Below are 19,516 nucleotides of genomic sequence, written 5' to 3'. Positions count from 1 at the left end.
AATCGACCTATTTTTGACTGCTTCCACATGGTGATAAGGAAAGTTGTCTCCCAAGAAAGGTGACTGTGTATTGATGAATCCATGCTACTCGGGGGCGGACTACCTAATTGATTGACAATATGTTCAGAGGGAATAAGCATTAATATGGCATTAAAATATATATACTTTATAAGCCAAAACAGGTTTAGTCCATCATACGTTAGCTTATTCCTTTTGAGTGCCCCACATAACTGCTTAATAATGTGCAAAAATTACCAGGCTATTTCAATGAGAATTGCAGAATTTATGAAAAATATCTGTAAAAACATTAATACCCACAATAATTTGCAAAAATTTTTACTATTTTTATAAACAAACTATCCTTTTGTAAGCAATGAAACAACAAATATTACAGTATCATCAATATACTGCTCTGAAGCAGAGAGAGAGAAGAACTCTTGTAGTGTTTACAGCCCCCAAGGGGAGATACCCTGTGAGCCCAGGCAGCATTCAGCACATCCGCAGTAAACAATGCCCCCCTGAATCAGAACATCAGACTCATTTTCAGAAAATGTCAGGAGCTCATCTCTCTCCATACGAAAGGGTCAAATGTTTCAAGGACCCCATGGTTCCATCATCACAACAAAGGACCTAATAGGCAGCACTTTGAATTTTGGTGGTACACAATGCCCCCTGATGGGAAAGACTGGCTCATTGGAAGATGATACAAGATCCATACTTATTATCATATCTATAATAATTTTCTATCTCCCAAGATGGGGGTGTCAAATGTGCCAAAGATTCTCTGCGTTTCTGTTGTCAGAGCAATACTACTTTGCTGAGAGACTGCAAAAATTCTTAAGCCATTTCAAACAATTATGTCAATGTCCATTAGCAAAAGCTTCCTTATCATGCAAATTTCATAGAAATTTGATGATTATTGCAAAGGTAAATGAAATTGCCATTTAAAATTTAAGAACAATTTACAGCAACATAATGTGATTAATATCACAATCAGTAATTTACTGGTTAAGGTAGATTTTGGAAGCTAACTACCAAGATACCAAATGTACACAGGCAATTTCCTTGCCTCTCCTGAAAAACACAACCCAAAATTTTATTCTACAATTAGCCCCTCTTCATCTCTGTATCCTTCCTTCCTCCCGTCATTCCATCCAACATTCCTATCTCATTCCTGATCCTTCCATGTTTTCCTTATGTCCTCCACTTTATCACAGTCTTCAACATCCCATTGACAATCAATATGCTCCGCACATCCATCTTTCCTGCCTCCTCTGGAGTTCTCTTAACAATCCTCTCTCCTTCCCCACCACCTCCTTGTTTGTTTTCCTTTCTGCTCAATTCATCTTTTCCATCCTTCCCCGTGCCCTCATTTCAAAAGCCACTAATATACACATTTTATCTTGCTGTAATGATCACGTTTCCATGCCCTACAAAAAGATGCTCGATTTCAAAGTTTTGCCAAGCTGTTTCTTAACATCCTTATCATTGTCAATCATCAATTCCCCCTTCTTCATGAAAGTTTCTTTGCCTAAGGCAATTCTTTTAACACAGTTTCAAATCCCAGCTGAAGGATGGCACGCTCATGTATAATGCTCTCAACATAGCACTCCAATTAAGAACCAGGGAAACAATGAAAAATCTAGCCACTGCTGGGATTCAAACCCGGGCCCTCAGGGTGAGTAGCCCGTACATTAGCTACTGCAACATCCTGATCCCACATCAGGGGTGTCCTAAGGGCCAAAACACCAAAGTGGACACATCACTCATGCCCCCCAGGGGGTGGAACTCAAGCCCATGGCCTTTGGGTTAGTGCACAAGGAGTGCATCACCCACATGGCTGGCAATTTATATCTCCACTCTAATGTGTTGGCAAGCACACACTCTTTTTTGCATTACCTTGCGTGTCTCTCATCTTGTGCTCATCATCCATGTGTGAGTTGTCATCCATTTCTCCACCTCCACTCTCCCCGCTCCCTCCTGCCACTCTGCCACCACCCTCCTCTTCTCCCTCCTCCTCGCACACGATCGACAGGTCACCCCCACCCTCCTCCTCTTCCTCCTCCTCTCCACCCACTCTGCTCACATTCCTCCAGCCACCTCCCGCACCCTGCCCCCCCTCCTCCGCCACCACACCCTCAGCTACAGCCTCCTCCCCACCCCCTCCTCTGCCCCTCTTCCCCCTCCTCTCATGCTCCATTACATCCTCCGAACCATCTGAACCACGGTGGTGGTGGTGGTGATGATGGTGGTGGTGATGGTGATGGCGCCGCTTCTTCTCTCGGGGCACCACCGCAGGTGCTACTGCACCACTGTCTTGTTCCTTGCCCCCCTCAGCCTTACCCTCACCCTCCGAGCCACCCTCCCTGACATCATCTGGCATCGGGATGTCTATCTCAAACAGCGATGGTATCTTACTGTTGTACCCATTGTCGCCCTCGCACCCTTCTGAGCCACCCTCCCCCCCTCTGTTTTTCTCCTCCCCCCTCCTTCCCTCCCCTTCCTCACTCCCCACACCCTCCCCAGTCCTCCTTTCGCCCCCCTCACTCCCCTTGTTCCTTGCATTACCACCGCTGTTGGCACTCTGCTGCAACACCATTGCAGCTGCACCCTCCCTTGTCAACCTTGGGAAGTCTCCCAGGATCTCCTTGGGTGCTGTCTCCAAGTGCTGGAAGGAAGAGAGTAGTCAGTATGATAGCTCAACTGGCAACCTTCACCACCCTCTGTCCCCCCCTCCCCATATATACCAGCACCATAATCCATCCCCTCCCTGAGCAAATCCACTGCGGGGTGCCTAAGTGCCATCACCCGTCAGAATCGTTTCCACCCCTTCTCCCATATCCCCAGTATGCCATACACCTTGGTTTCATTATGCCCATTCCAGCCAGCCCTCCAAAATTACTTTCTCCCGTGTCAATTCCATTTCACCAAAAAATCACACTTCATATACTCTGAAAACAAAATAATGCATATTGGTGACTGAAATTGGGGCTGTGAATTACTTCCCTATCTAGAGTGCTGATTGAATCATAACCAGATGAAATGTTAACGTGTTGGAAAGGTAGGGGGATAGGCTGAGAATGAATGTGGGGATTTTAATTGGTTAAGTCATTCAGATCTGCTATGAGGATGCACGCATCTCATTTTATGTCAGTCTGGATTTCCTCTAATGAAAACCACATTTTTCTTAAAAAATATCTCTATGAAAAATTTCTTTAGAAAGATGCCATCTATGATGGGGAAAGGCTAGCAAAAGTAAAAAGCAATTTGTTGAAGTAGCAAATAGGGAAAAGTCATAGATTTCATCTAATATGAACGGAATAAATTCTAGAACAATATTTTTTATATAGGCAAATGAAACTTATTCTTTCAACAAGTTATTATAAGGGCAATTACTGTATTGCAGTGCTAACATTTTACTGAATATTCAGAACTTCAGCTGCATTTTCTGCAGCTTGCTAACGGATATCTTCCCTATGTCATTTGATCATTTTAATATTAATACACACCTTGAGAAGGATGGCCCTGAGGGTGTCGTTGAGTGGACCATGGGAAAACTTGCACTTGTCACCAGAGAAACACTTCATTCCTGTGTGGAAGTACTTGCAAGGGAAGTCCTTGTGCATGTATAAACACTTATCTTTCTTTGCACAGCAGTCCATCAAGTAGAACTTACATAGCTCCAACTTCCTTGGAGGGACAGCATCATGTGAATATGGACAGTGCTCACCCTGAAATTTTCCACAAATACAAATAATGAGAACAATCAGGCATTGTAACTGGCAAAGATTTCTTTAAGATACAAAACATCCAAACACATATGCCATTAAATACTGCCTTATAATTGATCATAACAAATCACTTTACTATTGTAACTATGGTGACATTTTCTAAGGCTCTGAGACCTGGAATACTCCACAATGACATTCTTATCCAACAGTGTCATTTCATCGTAACTATTGGAATTCCTCTTGTGAGTGAAAGTTCTCTTCAATCCATGTCATTAACTTATTGGGTAACTCATTTGAAGTGCCAATTTGAAGTGACATAAAATGCAGTTGCACTGCTTTTTCTAGGACTGCCAAAATAGTTCATGGAGCTATCTTTCATGCATGATATGTTAAGCATGATCGCAAAATCGGCCTTATCAGCTAAAATAAAAATATTTGAGGACAAAATATTAGGGTCTTTATTTTCAAGTTAAGCATAAACTGGTCTCCATTAGTTCAATCTCAATTCAGTGTTTCCCAATTAAGGGTCATATTGGACAAGGACCACAAAGTTGAACAGAGACATATAGTTATGGATTAGTAGTAACTCTCTAACACATCTCAAAATTAGAGGTGGAAAAGTTTTCCTGATCAAAATATGCCAAATAATTTTTCCAGAGCACCCACTAAATTCCTTGACTTCACCATGTCGGAGGACATCTTGTTTAGAGTACCCTTTGTATGTCACCATTTGGGTACTGCATGGTGAAATGAGAACAATATTAAATAGCCCTGCATCAATGAATAATTAAAGAATTGAATAATATTTTCCAGTTAACAATCCTTCATCTATTAATAGCAAAACTGTCGCAGAAAGAGGTTCAGAGAAAACCTTCAACTTTGGATTCAAGGTGTTACTGGTTTGAACCAAAAGAGTAGTGAAACACTGCCAACAAACTCTGTTGCAAATTTTATTTCCAAAACGACTTTAATTCAATACTTCTACATCTACACCAATACCCTGCAAGACACCAAAAAGGTGTGTGGCAGGGGGTGCAGCACCAGGAGGAAAGGGTAAGGGATGAGGGGGTTAGGGTTTTTCAAATTGATGGGGAAAGGTAATGGGAACCTGCAAAAAAAATATGTAAATATAATCGTAAAACCATACGCAGTCGCTACCTTGTAGGCAAATACTTATTATGTCGAGCCGGCGATTTCGATAGATTACAAGCATTCTGGTCTCTTATTGTTCTTGGAAAAAATGACCATTTAAATCTGTCTGTCCTGCAGTCAATCTCTCTAATCTTATATTCGTGATCCCTCCGCCCGTAATACGTTGGGGTTCGTATTATGTTCTTGATGTCATCGGAAAAGGACCCATCTTTAAATGTTTTTAATAAGTTTAATCTATATTGTAAACGCCGCGGTGTAAGGGAATCCCAGCCTAAATTTTCTAGCAAAGTAGTTACACTACTACTGTGTTGGTCATAACAATTTTTGACAAATCTAGACCCCCTCCGCTGAACTCGTTCCAATTCTAAAATTAAATTTATCTCTTGAGGATCCCATATACTGGCAGCATACTCTAGGTGGGGCCTGACAAGGGCAAGAAAAAATCGTTCCTTCACTTTTTCGTCACATTTCATCACATTACTTCATGAGAAGCACTCAATCAATTCATTAAAAGAAAACCAAGTAACTGTTCACATGGTTTGTATGATTCCTAGGGTGACCTAATATGCTAAAAGGTGACAACGTTTTCTCCAGGCCATTTCATGCCTTATCTATCACTATAAACATGGATAATTCTTGTAATCATAAAAAGCATTAGAGGGAGAGGTAAGGGTTATAGAAAATCACCACTGCCAGAGTGAATGCTCAACAAATACAGGTGCAAAAAAAATCCCTGGCTTTCTTTTCACCGTATTTTCCCATCGTAAATGTGCACCCAGAACTTTGTACTTATCATGAATTTGTATAGATACCGTGCACCCAGGGCTTCATAGTTATCTTGAACGTGTAAAGATTTCGCGCATCTGTATGTACATATGTATACATATGCATGTAAAAATTATATAGTGCATGTAAAAATACGTCTATATTGGATGTGTGCATAAAAATACATCTATGTCGGGATTTTTTCAATTTTCATTACATAACGCGCATCAACGCAATTTTTTCGATCAACTGAACATTTTTGTATAGATAACGTGCATTATCGATGGGAAAATACGGTAATAATCAGTGGTGCAGTGCCTCCTTCCATCTCTCGAAGACCAAATCATGACATTGTAGAAAACGTGACAATAGACATGCTGAGGTCCTTTGGGACTCCCTCTGCCCGCTCCCATCCACTCACCTTTTGGCACTTGCCCTGCATGTAGAACATGCAGATGGATCCTGAGCGTTCAGCTTGCCTCCCCTTGGGACCTCCTTCCCCGGCACCCCCTCCCCTACCCCCCCTCTTCTCTTTTCGCCCCAGCCGCTTGCCAAGAGGTCCACCTGCAACAGATGATGACCCCCTGCCCCCCCTCACCCCACCACCTCTCCTCTTACGCAGCCCTCTCTCCTCCAGGCCCCTCCTTGTGGTCCCGCCCTCCTCGGCACGGCCCATACCACGCCTGTAGTGGCCACCGCCTCCCTCACGCTCATAGTCACTCTCGTATGACTCGTAGTGCTCGTCGTACTGCCCCCCTCCTCCTGGCAATTTACAATAGAATAAAAATATTTTTTTGAGAAGTTACCAAAGGCTATCAAAGTTACATGTTTAGAATTAAAAGGCTGCAACGACTGGCCTATTTCAATGCAAGGCTTCTATTTCTCTCAAATAGGTTAACAGGCTATTTGTTCATTTCTACGTTTGAATGCTACCACATTATGCCTGAAACTGCATGATTTATCAACTGAATGTCGGTTTGATAGGTGAAGGTAGAGCTCACCTGGTTCTAGGTCCAACGAGTTGTGAAATTCATACATAAGTAGGATAATAAGGAGGGCCAGTTACTTCTGTGCTGCCTGTGGTTTCCCAGGAAATTTTGGGACCCAAAAATCATAACAGATTGGGTAAAGCTGAGGGTGCCCAGAGGAGTATCCATGAATCAAACCAGGGGCCCTTCAGTTATCAGTCCTGTACTCTACCCACTGGACTACCAAGCCCTTCAGTGTATTATATAATATTACATATTGAATTATGAGCAACATTCGATTAACTTGGCAATGACCGATCATTGCATGTGCTCACTGCAATATTCATGTCCATAGAAATTCACCCCGAGGCTTGACAGTACTTGAAAATCTTACAAGACAACACCACATACTAAGGAGAGAAAAGATGGGGTGTTCAAAAGAGGATGAGGTAAGAGGAGGGAAGCCATGGCCTCTTCCCACGGTGGCGACCAAACCGTTGCAGAGGGATGATTCATCCACCCTGCCAGGGGGAGTGGCGATGCTGGACAGTTTTGCTGATGGCCGGTAGACACCACCAAGTTCAGCCTCAATATTTAATTCAATTTTTACCAATAATTTCTCAATACCAAATGGTTGCAGCAATATATTCTTAATTTATTTAGAAATCATATAGCATTTATGAGTTCTTGAGAAGGCCCTATTTCCAATACCACAATATGTTTTGAAAAATATTTTAAACAAAGTGGAAAAAATTATTTCCTCAAATTCACCAACACCCATACTCCAAAAGTAACTGTGTTCACTGTAATGCCTGTAAAACCTGAAGAATATCAGTCAATATTTGTAGCTAGGATCCTTGCAACAACAGAAGTTGGGCCCCTGTCTTATGGTCTCTTAGAACAAAATTAAGATTATGAATTGCATCTGAAAAATGTTCACACACATATTCCTCTACCTCACTCACACTCTCACTTTTTCCTTCAAACCTGGCAGCATTCCAATCCTATACCAAATCAAGGTTTTATAGCCCTCTATTCAGGTAAAAAGTACAACGTTTTTCTTTACACATGTAAAAGGAAAGGATAAGTTAAGGAAGGTTGAAATACGTTACATCACCAGTAATAAAACATAAAAATATCCCTATCAATTTTACCTATTCACAAAAATATTTGTCCAGAGAAATTGATCAAAAATTTTGCGGAGTCTTAAAAATTCACTGCAATGATAAATTATACCTACAAAAGATCACTCTAATTTCAATTCAAGTTGATCCACCTTGAAAATCAATCAATATCCATAGAGACCAACATCGAGAAAGTGAAAGAAAATTGTCACTAATTCACATTAGAATGAAATATTTTCCAGAATTCGCATGAGATTCAATAAAGGCTTAAGAATTTAGAAAGTTCAACGTATGATTTGAATTTTCAGCCAAAACTTATACTTGCTGCTAAAGTAATACACATTTTAATGGGTAAATAAAAATGACTTCCATTCATCCATTATACATCATTTATAAGACAAAATATTATTTGTGTTCCAAAAGTTAAAATTCTGATTAGCATATTTGCTGGAGGATATGCCCAATTATGCCTGCACCAAATTGATCTGTAGAATTATTTTTCGTTTTGGGAGAGGAAAAAATAATATGATCTCTAAATTTATTCACTGGTGAGAATTGTTGTTCTGCGACAATGAACTTCTTGCTCTGCATATTAAAAATCCTGTGTGTTTAATATTGGAGGTTGAGTTTTGTCTCTTTCAATTTCCAATACAAAATAGTAACTTATCCAAGGTCTTTTGACCATATATAACAAAATATGGCCTGTGTTTTAAATTGAGTTTACCCTCAAGCCTCTCAAGAATTCCAACATATATTAGTAGTAGAAGTAAATTCCAACAGTAATTACTATTCTCATCAGAAGTCCTTCGATACATGTGGAAGCATCAATCGCAGGCTATGTTCACTACAATTTATGTGCTTACCATCATGTCCAGTTGTGGGTGACCGCCGGAAGGATCGGTTGTGAGGCGATCGGCTGTTGCGGCGCGTACTGGCCGTCGAATGGTGCACAGGACGGGAGGAGACGGGGGAAGAAGTGGTGGAAGCGGGGTCACCAAATGCAGCCACATATTCAGGAGGCGTTTGCAACAGTGGTGATGACCTCCGGGTGGAACGTACTTTCCTTTCGCGCCTACCGGCCAGGGACACACGGCCCCCAGGGTTGCCATGGTGATGCTGGTGAGGGCTGGATGCCATCCCCTGGTGGTGGTGATGCCCTGCCGTGGTGGGTGATGCCCCCCTCACAAACATCATCATCTCATCATCATCATCATCCTCTGGTGCCGCCAGGCCTCGGCCTCTCTTGCCACCTTCCTCCTCTCCAACCACCCTCTTGCTGCTGCTACTACTGCGGTGGTGGCTCCTTTTTTGGCGCTGCATTACAATATGTTTCAATGAAATAGCATACTCAATCAAAAGGGCATACCAGAGGATAAATCAAAACTTTACTATGGGTAAACATGTCACTTCACTACTACAGGAGAATGCTTTCAGATTATTAACAAGATCCAGGCGTAAACTGAAAACAAATACACCATCAAAATGTCAAAATCCATTAAGAAGATTGATAGTCACTGCACAGACTGCCTCATAACGCACACAATGATCATTCCTGAAAAGGTGGATGTGAATGGGAAAGTGAAAATAGAGCCAGAAATTTTTCTTTTCTAAGCTTTCAGAAAATGCCCTCCTTGAACTGACCAAGTTCAAATAAGTAGCTGAATACTGAAAATGCTTCATTGAACAATGCATGCTGAAGATGTTAGAGCAAACAAACTTCAGGAATATAGAACAAATTTGCAAAACCATCAAATAGCCATGTAGAATCCAATCATGCTCACAAACTTCAAATTACCACAATCTCCAGTCAACATAAATACTTAATCTCTTGATACATCCCAGGAAAAATGGAACATCAAGACAAAGGCTGTGGTTCAGGTCACACAGTGTGCATGTTTGAGAAGGAGGGGAATTTTTGGTTCATTAGAAGGGGAAATGAAATCATTGATTACAGGGTCTACTGAGGGTTGCATAACTTCCAGAGTTGGCCACCCACAATAAAAAATCAAGCTGTCTCCTCTGTTCACTCAGCACATAGGATTGATGATATATTGTGCTTCCTGTGGTGTATCATGCGGTGGTGGGTGATGTGGTGGATATCATAAGCTGCCATATAACTTGGGACTCACTCATTAATGGTGCAATTTGGAGGCATTTCTTTACTTTCACATATTTCAATTACAGCCTAGTTCATTCAAATCCCAGTCAGCCATAATTAGGTTCAGAGGCGCAAGGTGAAGGGGGTTGCTGCATTTAAGACATAGCCATTTTTGTTGGTATCATTTGTGATCTTTGTTCACAAATCTCACAAGTTGGTCAGCTCCAACTATATTGAGTCCATGGAGTAGGAATACCCAAAGAGTGGAGAAGGCATTGCTATAAGTGGACCTGGGGCCAATTCATAAGTTTGCAGAAATTTCAGCCAATCCATAAGTAACACAATGAAACACAACCCTGATGGCACAGTCAGAAAACTGGTTATAAACACCAATTCCAGTTGAGAAAAATTTAAATTGATGCACTTTTAATGCATAACCTAACACTAATTGAGAAGAGGAATAAGCTGAGAGCAAAGGAAGGTATGGCAGAATAGAGGAAAGTAAAAAATAAGGTAACAGATAAATGAAGAGAAGAAAAGTATGAGTAAAGGAAACAAAAGAACATATTTAGATGGAAAAACAATAGCCTATCAGAAAACTAGAGCCCCTGAGTAGCAGCCAAAAACAAGATCCACACTGAATAAAAATAAAGTGGCAATGCTAGTGGTAGGGCATGAGGTTTTTGGTCATTAGAATGGGTACATGGATGAGCTATTGTATAGATGCTATTGAAAATGCAAGAACAGTAATTGATCGCTTAAAATTATTGCAAAGAGAATGAAAGAAATCCTTCAAAATAGTGCATGACTCATGCAAAGTAGGAAATACATGAGGGAAGAGGCAATAGGTCAATATACTTGCATAAGTGATGATTTTATCATATAGGAGGATTAGGCAACATGGGCTTTCAAGCATTTAAACCTGCAAGTACTGTTTCCTGCAGTTCCAAAAAAAGTTGTATAGTGGATAAAAAGTATTCTGTATTAAGCATGATCTAGCTATAGACCCATTCCCTAACTTCTTGTTGTAGTATTCTTCCTCTAATTTAATAGTGTAAAAGTTGAGTGCTGAGATTCATATGCTATGTCAGCAAGCTCCCGCATAATTTGATTTAATTTCAATAGGTTAATGTATGTCTGTAGCATTTATGCTTTCCCTGGCTCCCATCCCAGGATTTTCAATATCACTCAGGAGGGAACAATCTTTAATGAGGGTCTCGATAAAAACCTATTGAAAGAGAGATGAGGATGATTGCCACCATCCATCCACTAGATCCAGGGATAGAGCAAAGGACCACTGCCTACCCAATGTGGCTCGCCTTGAAATTCTTCTCCCGACATATGCCCCTTTGAATCCTTTTTTTCATGCATGAACCCCAATGACAATTTCATTAATAATGTATAAATGATGCTGCAACATTATGGCATGTCTCTGTTGAAGGCATGTTTAAAATTATTTAAACAAAGAAGATACTTCATGAATTGGCTCCTATTTCTGAAAAAATGCAAGGGCTTGCCGTAATGAACTCATCCAAGACCATTGTTGATTCTATTAAATCAAATAAAGCCAACCCAGATCACACACTTTGACTTAATTTTAATAATAACCCTGAATTTCTATTCAAATTGCAATGAGTACTTCTAGGCTAATACATGCATTCAGCTCACCTTAAGCCCCCCTTACATGTCAAATGCAGAAATTTATAAAGAGTTGCCTTAAAATTTCTCCTGACACACAATAAGCTCAATAATAGTTTTCTTCAATCTAAATATAGCGGTTTATGATTTTTCTCCTTAAAAATTTGAGCAATAGCTCACATTAATGGCTTCATATCTTGGATGTCACACATTAAGACCTCTTCGCAGATAAATTCCTACATGTATATTTTACTATTTGTTTCCATTTCCGAATGTGTCTACATTATTTCTTCCATTACATTTTATTACAAGGGTCCCCGGTCATACAGCACTATATTTATATGCTTCATGTGTTTTTAGTGTTAGGTCAAAGGCAAATGGTGAACGAGGAATAGCATCATGTCTGGGCTGGCTCCATAATGTTAATTGAATGGTCTCGTTGGCTCCCCAATGGTCATGTAAGAATACAGTGTTTCTATGGTTCATCATTTAAGGGTATACCCAGCACCAGCCTCTCCCACACACTCCCCACCACCTTGAGGACATCACCGATACCTGGCTAAAAAAGGTGATCTTCCACGGTGATCCCACAGTTACCAATGCTCTACCACCTTTCCATGGACAAAAAAAGAGTAGAAAAACTGAATTGGTTAACATATTATAGAGGTAGTACCACATTATCACTGACTCATGATCAGTATTTTGATCTGAAGATTGGTTGACAGCAAATTAATAAAACTTTTGCTGCACCAGGGGTTTAATGATGGCAAGGAGAGGTGGGGATGAATGAGTAGGTACCTAATGTATCAGCTAGAACATCATGCAGAAAAATAAATGACAACTTGAAGCAAACAGTCGAGGATGATGAAGAATTTGAATGTCAATGGTAAATGAAGGGAGAAAAGGAAGTGAGGTAAGGAACTGTAACCACATTAGAAAGCAATATAGTAGGTTTATTAACATCTAAAACTAGGCTCAAATACCATAATAAATGCAGGGAGATGCTAGATAGATTATTCCTTCCTCCTACAATGATAATTAACATATTCCCTGAGATATCTGCTCTTCAATTTAGCACCTTCTTGGCTTGGCCCTTATGTTTACCAGCAGTTGCCTTCATAGGACAACCTCCTTTGCTTCTCAAAAGCCAGGGCACAAGAGCAGCCATAGCAACAAATAATCAAGAAAATGTACCACTGAAATTTACCTCAGAATAAGAATTCAAAATATAATAATAATTTGTTTTAAATTCTTTAAATTCATGACAATATTGGGTCCTTCCATTGTGACATTTCCCCACATAAAAAACTTAGGCCCCAAGAGGTATCATGACTTATTGGTTGAACAAAGAGAATACCATGAAATAGAGAATATGTCAGTCCAAAAATAACCCAGGAATTCTGAAGTGAGGAATAAGATTAAATATACAATCAAAGCTTATGTGCAAAATTTGAATCAATAAAATTAACGTGGAGTATATCACCAAATGAATGTTTTCCGCAAGTAGACATAAGTGGAGGGATCTATAAAATCTGACTAATTCTCCCTCCACATGAGTGCATGGAAAAAAACTTTGCGTGCCAGGACAGGCATAATTGTTGGGATTGAAAGTGGTGGGTGTAGAGTACTTGGGCAGAGTGCGAGAGTGATGGGAAAAGGGGAGGGTGAGGAGGAGTAATGAGTGGACAATGCTGAGAAAGACAGAGAATGGATTTGAGTTTAGGCACCAACTAAGCACCTCGATGATCGAGGTCTCAAATAATGAGAGAGGAATAGGCAGACCAAGTAATTATGGGCAAATGTGTGAAATAAGTAGTAAGCTGGAGCAGAGGGTAGGGTGGAAGGAATTAGCAAAAGAGTTTTTTCCCAAGTTTATCTCAAATCACACTTTTCTTGATTTCCTTCACCCAGGAGGGAAGAGCATGTTTCGTACATTTACAATGTATTAACTTGAGAGAACCTGAAAATCTTCACCCCCTCTCCATAGTCCTGTAATTCCTGTAGTCTTGTCGGCCTCCTACCCAGAAACTATAATTCCAAACGAACCTCAATAACTGTGATTTTGTGATATAATCCATGTGCAATGTAAGAATTGGCTCAAAAACGAGTTACGTTTCATCCAGTTCCTCATTTTCTTAAGTCATTATACCCTTTTCCCAAACAACCAAGTTCGCCTGATAAGGTGCTCATTGATGACTTGTGCCAACTAAGACAATGTGATGTAATACTGCATCTCTTCCTCTAATCCACTCTGATTCTTCACCCACCTACCACCGTGAAAACACATACACACCACCACATTCATGGAGTGACTGCCAATGACCATATGATCGCCTCAATATTCACCTTTCAATCCATCCCATAATGGTGTTGCTTGCCTTGTCTTTTGTTTTTTCTGGACAAAAATATATAAGAGCTTGCAATAACCACAATTGTGGGGAAGTTATAATCAATAAGGCTTGTGATCCAGAGGCAGTTATCCCATTTTGGTATGGAGAGACTCGGTCCCTGAAATGTCTAAAAATAGATGGCTGGTTAAGTTCACAGGTCCCGGAATTAGGAAAGTAACCTGATGTGACCAACATGAGATAACATTGTTTGGCCTCTTCTGGGTATAAAAAATAGGGAACTGAGCATTGGGAGTTCCTAACATTAGGATGAGAACTTCACCAATGTGAGGAATGGATGTAGCCCAGCAGGATAGTTTGAGTGTGTCTTCAGTTTCCAGCTATTGTTTGATCATTCATTTCTTCTCTCCCCTCCTTTCCCTACTTCTGCTTTAATCTCAGGGCTAAAAAAGATTTGAATTAATATATAATATGATGAATCAAAAGATAAGCATTTGAAAGCTTCTCATGGTGGTATTGTTCGTTAGTCCGATTATATTTGTTGCAGAGAGAACACACAGGAGCTTGAAATAACTATTGTTGTGAAAAAGATAAAATCAACAGTACTGCTATACAACACAGGTGGAGTACCTCTCAAAAAATGTAGATGAGAAAATCCATCGGAGACCAGAAAACTAAATCAAGGTTTACTACATTATCATTATTATCAGTAATCTACCAGTTAAGATAGATTCTTGATAGACACACTACCACTCAGTAGAGCAAAAATTCCCTTTGTCTCTCTTAGCAAAACACACCCCGACATCCAACCTTAGGCCCTTCCTCAACTCCGCAAACTTCTATTCTCCCTTCATTCTGTCCAACATGCCTACCCTATTCCTGCCCCTTCCCTGCTTGCCTAAAATCCTCCCCTCTATCACACTCTTCAACATCCCATTCAAAATTCCTTGCATCCTGCATCTCTCCCGTCTCGTTTTCATTTCTCCCAGCGATCCTCTCCTCCTCCACCATACCTAGTATTTCCTTAAGGATATTATCATTAAAGAAGTGAAAATATTTGGAAATCATGGATTAATGGACAGGACAGGCAAGAATAAGGGTATGTATTTATCCCTTAACAGAGTAGCATGTAATGTTTCATTGAATTGTGTAATTCACAAGTACGATAGACTGAAAGGTTGATTGAAAAACACTGGTATTTTTCTGCACTTATTTATCATCATACTTTACCGCTTTTAATGTTTTTACATTATTTTCAACGGCCCAAATATTTTGCTTTTGATAATGATGTGAAAATGACTAAACCAGTAAGGTATAACAATAAATAAGTGTGAAAAATTAAGTGGTTTTTCAACCAACATGAGGAAATTCAAACATGTTCAACATTCCAACCAAAATGACTCAATGATGAATGATCTTGGATGCATCAGGTCATGATGGAACATCTATCCAACTGAGTTTAAGAAATTTCAATGCAACATAATTTTCATCCTTAGAATTCAACAGATAATGCATGGTTCCTCATTTAAAATATCTTTACCAGAGGTAATTGTAAAATGAAGCACTTCGCGCTTTCGGTCCAAATACTCCCCACTCCCGTGTGGTTTTGATGTTTTAATGCCATTATCACAAGGTGAGGAAGGCTATTTGATGTCCAATTGAAATATAATGTTGGGCGTGGGGGTTTATAAATTAAGACACAGGAGCATGACCACTTGAAAACTTTTACCAACATTGTCAAAAATAAATTCAAAGGAATGTAGGTCATCAAGCAAAACTGAATTCACTTTCATGATTTTGGAATCATTGAAATAAATTCACATTTTTGGATCATGAATTTCCCTAGAAGTAAAGCCAATATATTAATAATCTAGAATTTTATACCTTCATTTACACACATAATAATTGTTTTCAAAATTCTGAAACCATTTGAGGTTTATCAGCATTAGAAGTGGATTATTAACTAGGTTGATTTATTTTTCAGCAATGATGAGACTCCCCAAATGTAACCAAACCTACCAACAATTTCTGAAACAAGTGATTCAGAGGTAGAAGCTGTCATTTTTTTCTTTAGGTAGAGAATACCTCCAATAAGTGCAATCCCCTTGGGGGATTTCCTCAGATTGATTTTAGACCCTTACCTTTGATTCCTTAGGGGGCCTCTCTTCATCATCACTTTCTCTATGCCTTTTCTTTCTCTTTTTCCTCTTTCTGTGAGCATCATCGTCAGAGAGCATATGATTGTCAACCCCATCACGGGACTCCCTCCTCATCCCCTTGTCAACATTCCCGGTATCAGGTGGGACTGTGTCCTCATCATTTTGCAACTTCTCTCCAGGTGTTACCAATTGAAATACAGAGGGTCCCATGCCAACCACCCCACCACCCGACTCATCAGCCTTGGTGTCCACTCCAGTGGGAACACCAGAAGAGCTTACGTTCCCTACTGCCTCATCATCCTCATCTAGAATCTCTCCATCCTCCAAATCATCAGCCATGAAGCTGTGAAAGAAATAACCGGTTTTAACATACATTTTCTAGCCCAACTGTTCCTCTCACCCTATTTTACAGAGCATGAACATCTTTAAATCTACAGAAAACCTTTCAGCCGAACATTTTCACTTTTATTTTTTAAATGTAATGTGCCATTCTAAACTGTCAGTAATTTTTTGTCATGAATTTAAACGCTAATTATTTATTTTTACATCCATGAATAAATGTTCGCTCTCACTCTCTTTACAAAGGTAACTTTATTTCATCTCATCGGGAAATGCTTCGGCCTGTTCACATGTGATACTCAAATGGGATGAAATCATGTCAACTAGCTACAATAAATGTGGAGCGAAAGCAGGTTAAAAAGTCGAGGAAAAATATGTATCAAAAAAGGCAACTACGCCGGCGAATGGAGGGTACAAAATTATGACGAGGTAAATGCAGATTGGTTAACTTCCTCTTCTCGACAGCGTTTTTCTTTTCAGTATTTTCAATTTCCTCAGACGGAGTCACGCCCTACAAACGAGATGTGCGAGAAAGTTGTTTACTATCGGGATCAAGCCGACGTATTTCGGAAATCAGTTACGGCCATTTACCTAGCATCATCAGTTCACCTAAGTGTTCCGACCATTCTCAGACAACATTAAATATTTACTTTACTAAATATTTATAACATTAAAGATGTACTGAAGGTAATCGATTACTTTAGCTATTGATGGGAACCCATCCATTTAATTGGTGACCAAGGCATTATAAATAACTTGTAATTATAATTTCCAATCTGCGGTAAAATGATTTTTATAACGTTCTAGGCCAAATAATAAATCACAGAGTTTCGTATGAAACCCTTTAAAAAATAAACGGCCTGGTTACCATAGCAATGCCAGCAAGTTTTATCAAAGCGCATGTGGCGTAAATAGTGGTAAAGGTGCGTAATTGAGGCCACAAAACCTTTAAAATCCCATTTAAAAATTATACCATAACATCATAAGTATTTCATTGAATTTCAACGTCATCACTATGAAATACACGGTCCCACCTCAACTACATTTTTAACGAACTTATTCTCATGTAAACTTCGCTTTATTGGACCTCTAATTCCGTTAACCTTGTTGCGTAATTTCCCGAACGCGACAAAATAACGATAATGGCCTTTGAAGGGGATAACAGAATTCCCAAGCAAATGTCCCGAACAACTGCGCTTATGGGTCAACAACGCGGCGACAGCTGGAAATACTGATTTCCCCTTTCTTCAAAAACCTTGGTTATTTTCGTCATCGCAACGAGTAACTTGTTTTTTGGACGCGCTTCTTTCTTTAGTGGAGTGAAATGTCAACTCAGGGTCACTACGGCCGTCGCATACCGAAGTGAACGTAGAGAATCAAACAATATTCAATAATTGAAGTCGGTTCAGTTTCGCACGCTTTACAACGGTTACGTCTTCGCCCGGTGGCCACGTGACGCAACATCTACCCCACCTCTCCTCCTTCAGCCCCTCCTCTATCACCATTCGCACATTCACGGCTCTCGCATATCAGGTCTGATATTTCCCCCTTACGACCCACCGAACGCCTGCGCACTGTCAGCAGAACGAACTGTGAAATCACACAAGTCAACAATTCGTCGAGAATTTGCATTGCAAAAGAACATAAGAATCATCATTTACGCTAACATCCTTGGCCACTCACAAGGTGGTCGGTAGTCATAGTATTTCTTGTCGGTAAAAGCATGACGCAACGATTATGAAAAGTATGTTTCCCTACATTGTAATACATTTCAATTGGGTCTTTACGAGCAAAAATGGGTCAAAGGTCCTACTTTCTGGTGCTCAGACATTGGCTTCCGATAAAGAAAAGGCACGGAGGTCATATAGCCACGTAACTATAGCAACAACATTGACGTTTTTGTTTGATTACGACATAATTCATTGATTAACATCCTTCACGTATTCTTTGTAAAATTGACCGTGGGGCAAATCCGCTGAAGTAAGAAGAAAGCGAAATACAAATCGCAAAGACAAACGGGTACTTTCTCCCGAAAAAATACTCGTAGAAATAGTACGCCCGCCGTACCTATGGAAAATATCCAAAATAAAATTGGTTCAATTTATAAAATTTACACAGACTATTAATTCATGAATTTAAGAGCGTATTTTGAACAGACGAAACCCACATGCATTATTCGACACCATTTGTATTTATCGACTGGTATTTATATAACACTACGATCCGCCATTTTGACCACGATAAGGAAGTAGTTCGTCATCTTCACACATTATACCGATAGAGCATAACATTTCTCTCAGTATCATAATAAACATAATAATCGTGCGGTTTAATATTAAACATTTGAACTGGCTATAAACTTATATTGAATTTTTTGATATTCCCTGACGGAAGCTGGTGAAAAGAAGTACTCAACCTTTCATCATCTCCTTTCAGACTGACACTTTCGAGGGCCATTTTAGCACACTTTAGCAGCTGTACCACTTGTTTTGCAGTCACAAATTTGTCTTAAGTCTCTCTTTTCCTCCCCTTTAACCTCTCCCCCTTTTCTTTCTCCGTCAATATCAGCCGAAGGGAATGGCAGAGCATGACGGAGTAAAAGTGAAGGCGATGGCAGAGGAAGGAAAATGACGGAAGTTAATCATTTCACTGGATGATAGTAATGCCGCAAGTGAGTGGGTTTGATGTTTTGATGCTCGGCAGCTTCAATTTCTCCTTATAAAGTACCCTTCTTCGGGTGCGTTTACTACCACGACTCGAACTGTAATGCTTCTGTTAGGCGTATTCTCGCTTTGAGAGCTTGCAGATATCAATCCGCGCTTTGTGTGACGTCATGCATACCTATGAGAAAAGGTGGAATACGAGAATCACGTAGAACGAAAACGCCTCTTGATTTCGGTTGCGCAGACAGCGCCCCCGTTTGGCGGTCGCGTGATACTTTTTTCTTTCGCACATATCTGCCAGGTTTTACATGTCTCACACTGGAAACTGGTTCGTTGCATATTTCATTTTTTTCATTTATTTTTTTAATAATTTAACTCTCTTGGGCAAAATAATTGTCGATGCAATTGATCGTGCAATGTATGAAAATCTTTAAATGCATGGGCCGAGATTGTGACACTGCTATTACGATATTCTAGCTCTTGAATTGATAGATAGCCTCCAAGAAAATCGATTGAGGAGCATCGCGCAAA

The 19,516-nt window shown here is 40.0% G+C and overlaps 1 protein-coding gene across 1 annotated transcript in view; it reads right to left on the bottom strand.

Moving 5' to 3' along the window:
• Positions 1–19,106, bottom strand: part of su(sable) (suppressor of sable) — a 34,318-nt gene extending 15,212 nt beyond the window's left edge. The window contains exons 1-7 of the mRNA XM_071593958.1: positions 18,739–19,106; positions 15,966–16,326; positions 8,604–9,054; positions 6,070–6,410; positions 3,510–3,731; positions 2,509–2,668; positions 1,900–2,391 (exon numbers count right to left, since the gene is read on the bottom strand). Of these exons, the coding sequence (XP_071450059.1) occupies positions 1,900–2,391; positions 2,509–2,668; positions 3,510–3,731; positions 6,070–6,410; positions 8,604–9,054; positions 15,966–16,326; positions 18,739–18,779 (2,068 nt within the window). The 5' untranslated portion in view covers positions 18,780–19,106. The remainder of the gene's footprint in view (positions 1–1,899; positions 2,392–2,508; positions 2,669–3,509; positions 3,732–6,069; positions 6,411–8,603; positions 9,055–15,965; positions 16,327–18,738) is intronic.
• Positions 19,107–19,516: the final 410 nt, after the last annotated feature.

Source organism: Hetaerina americana, unplaced genomic scaffold (genome assembly GCF_022747635.1).
Source record: "Hetaerina americana unplaced genomic scaffold, ioHetAmer1.1.p SCAF_6, whole genome shotgun sequence".
In the NCBI taxonomy this organism is placed as follows: Eukaryota; Metazoa; Arthropoda; class Insecta; order Odonata; family Calopterygidae; genus Hetaerina; species Hetaerina americana.
Note: the sequence above shows the minus strand (reverse complement) of the source record. Positions and strands in the feature narration are given on the sequence as shown.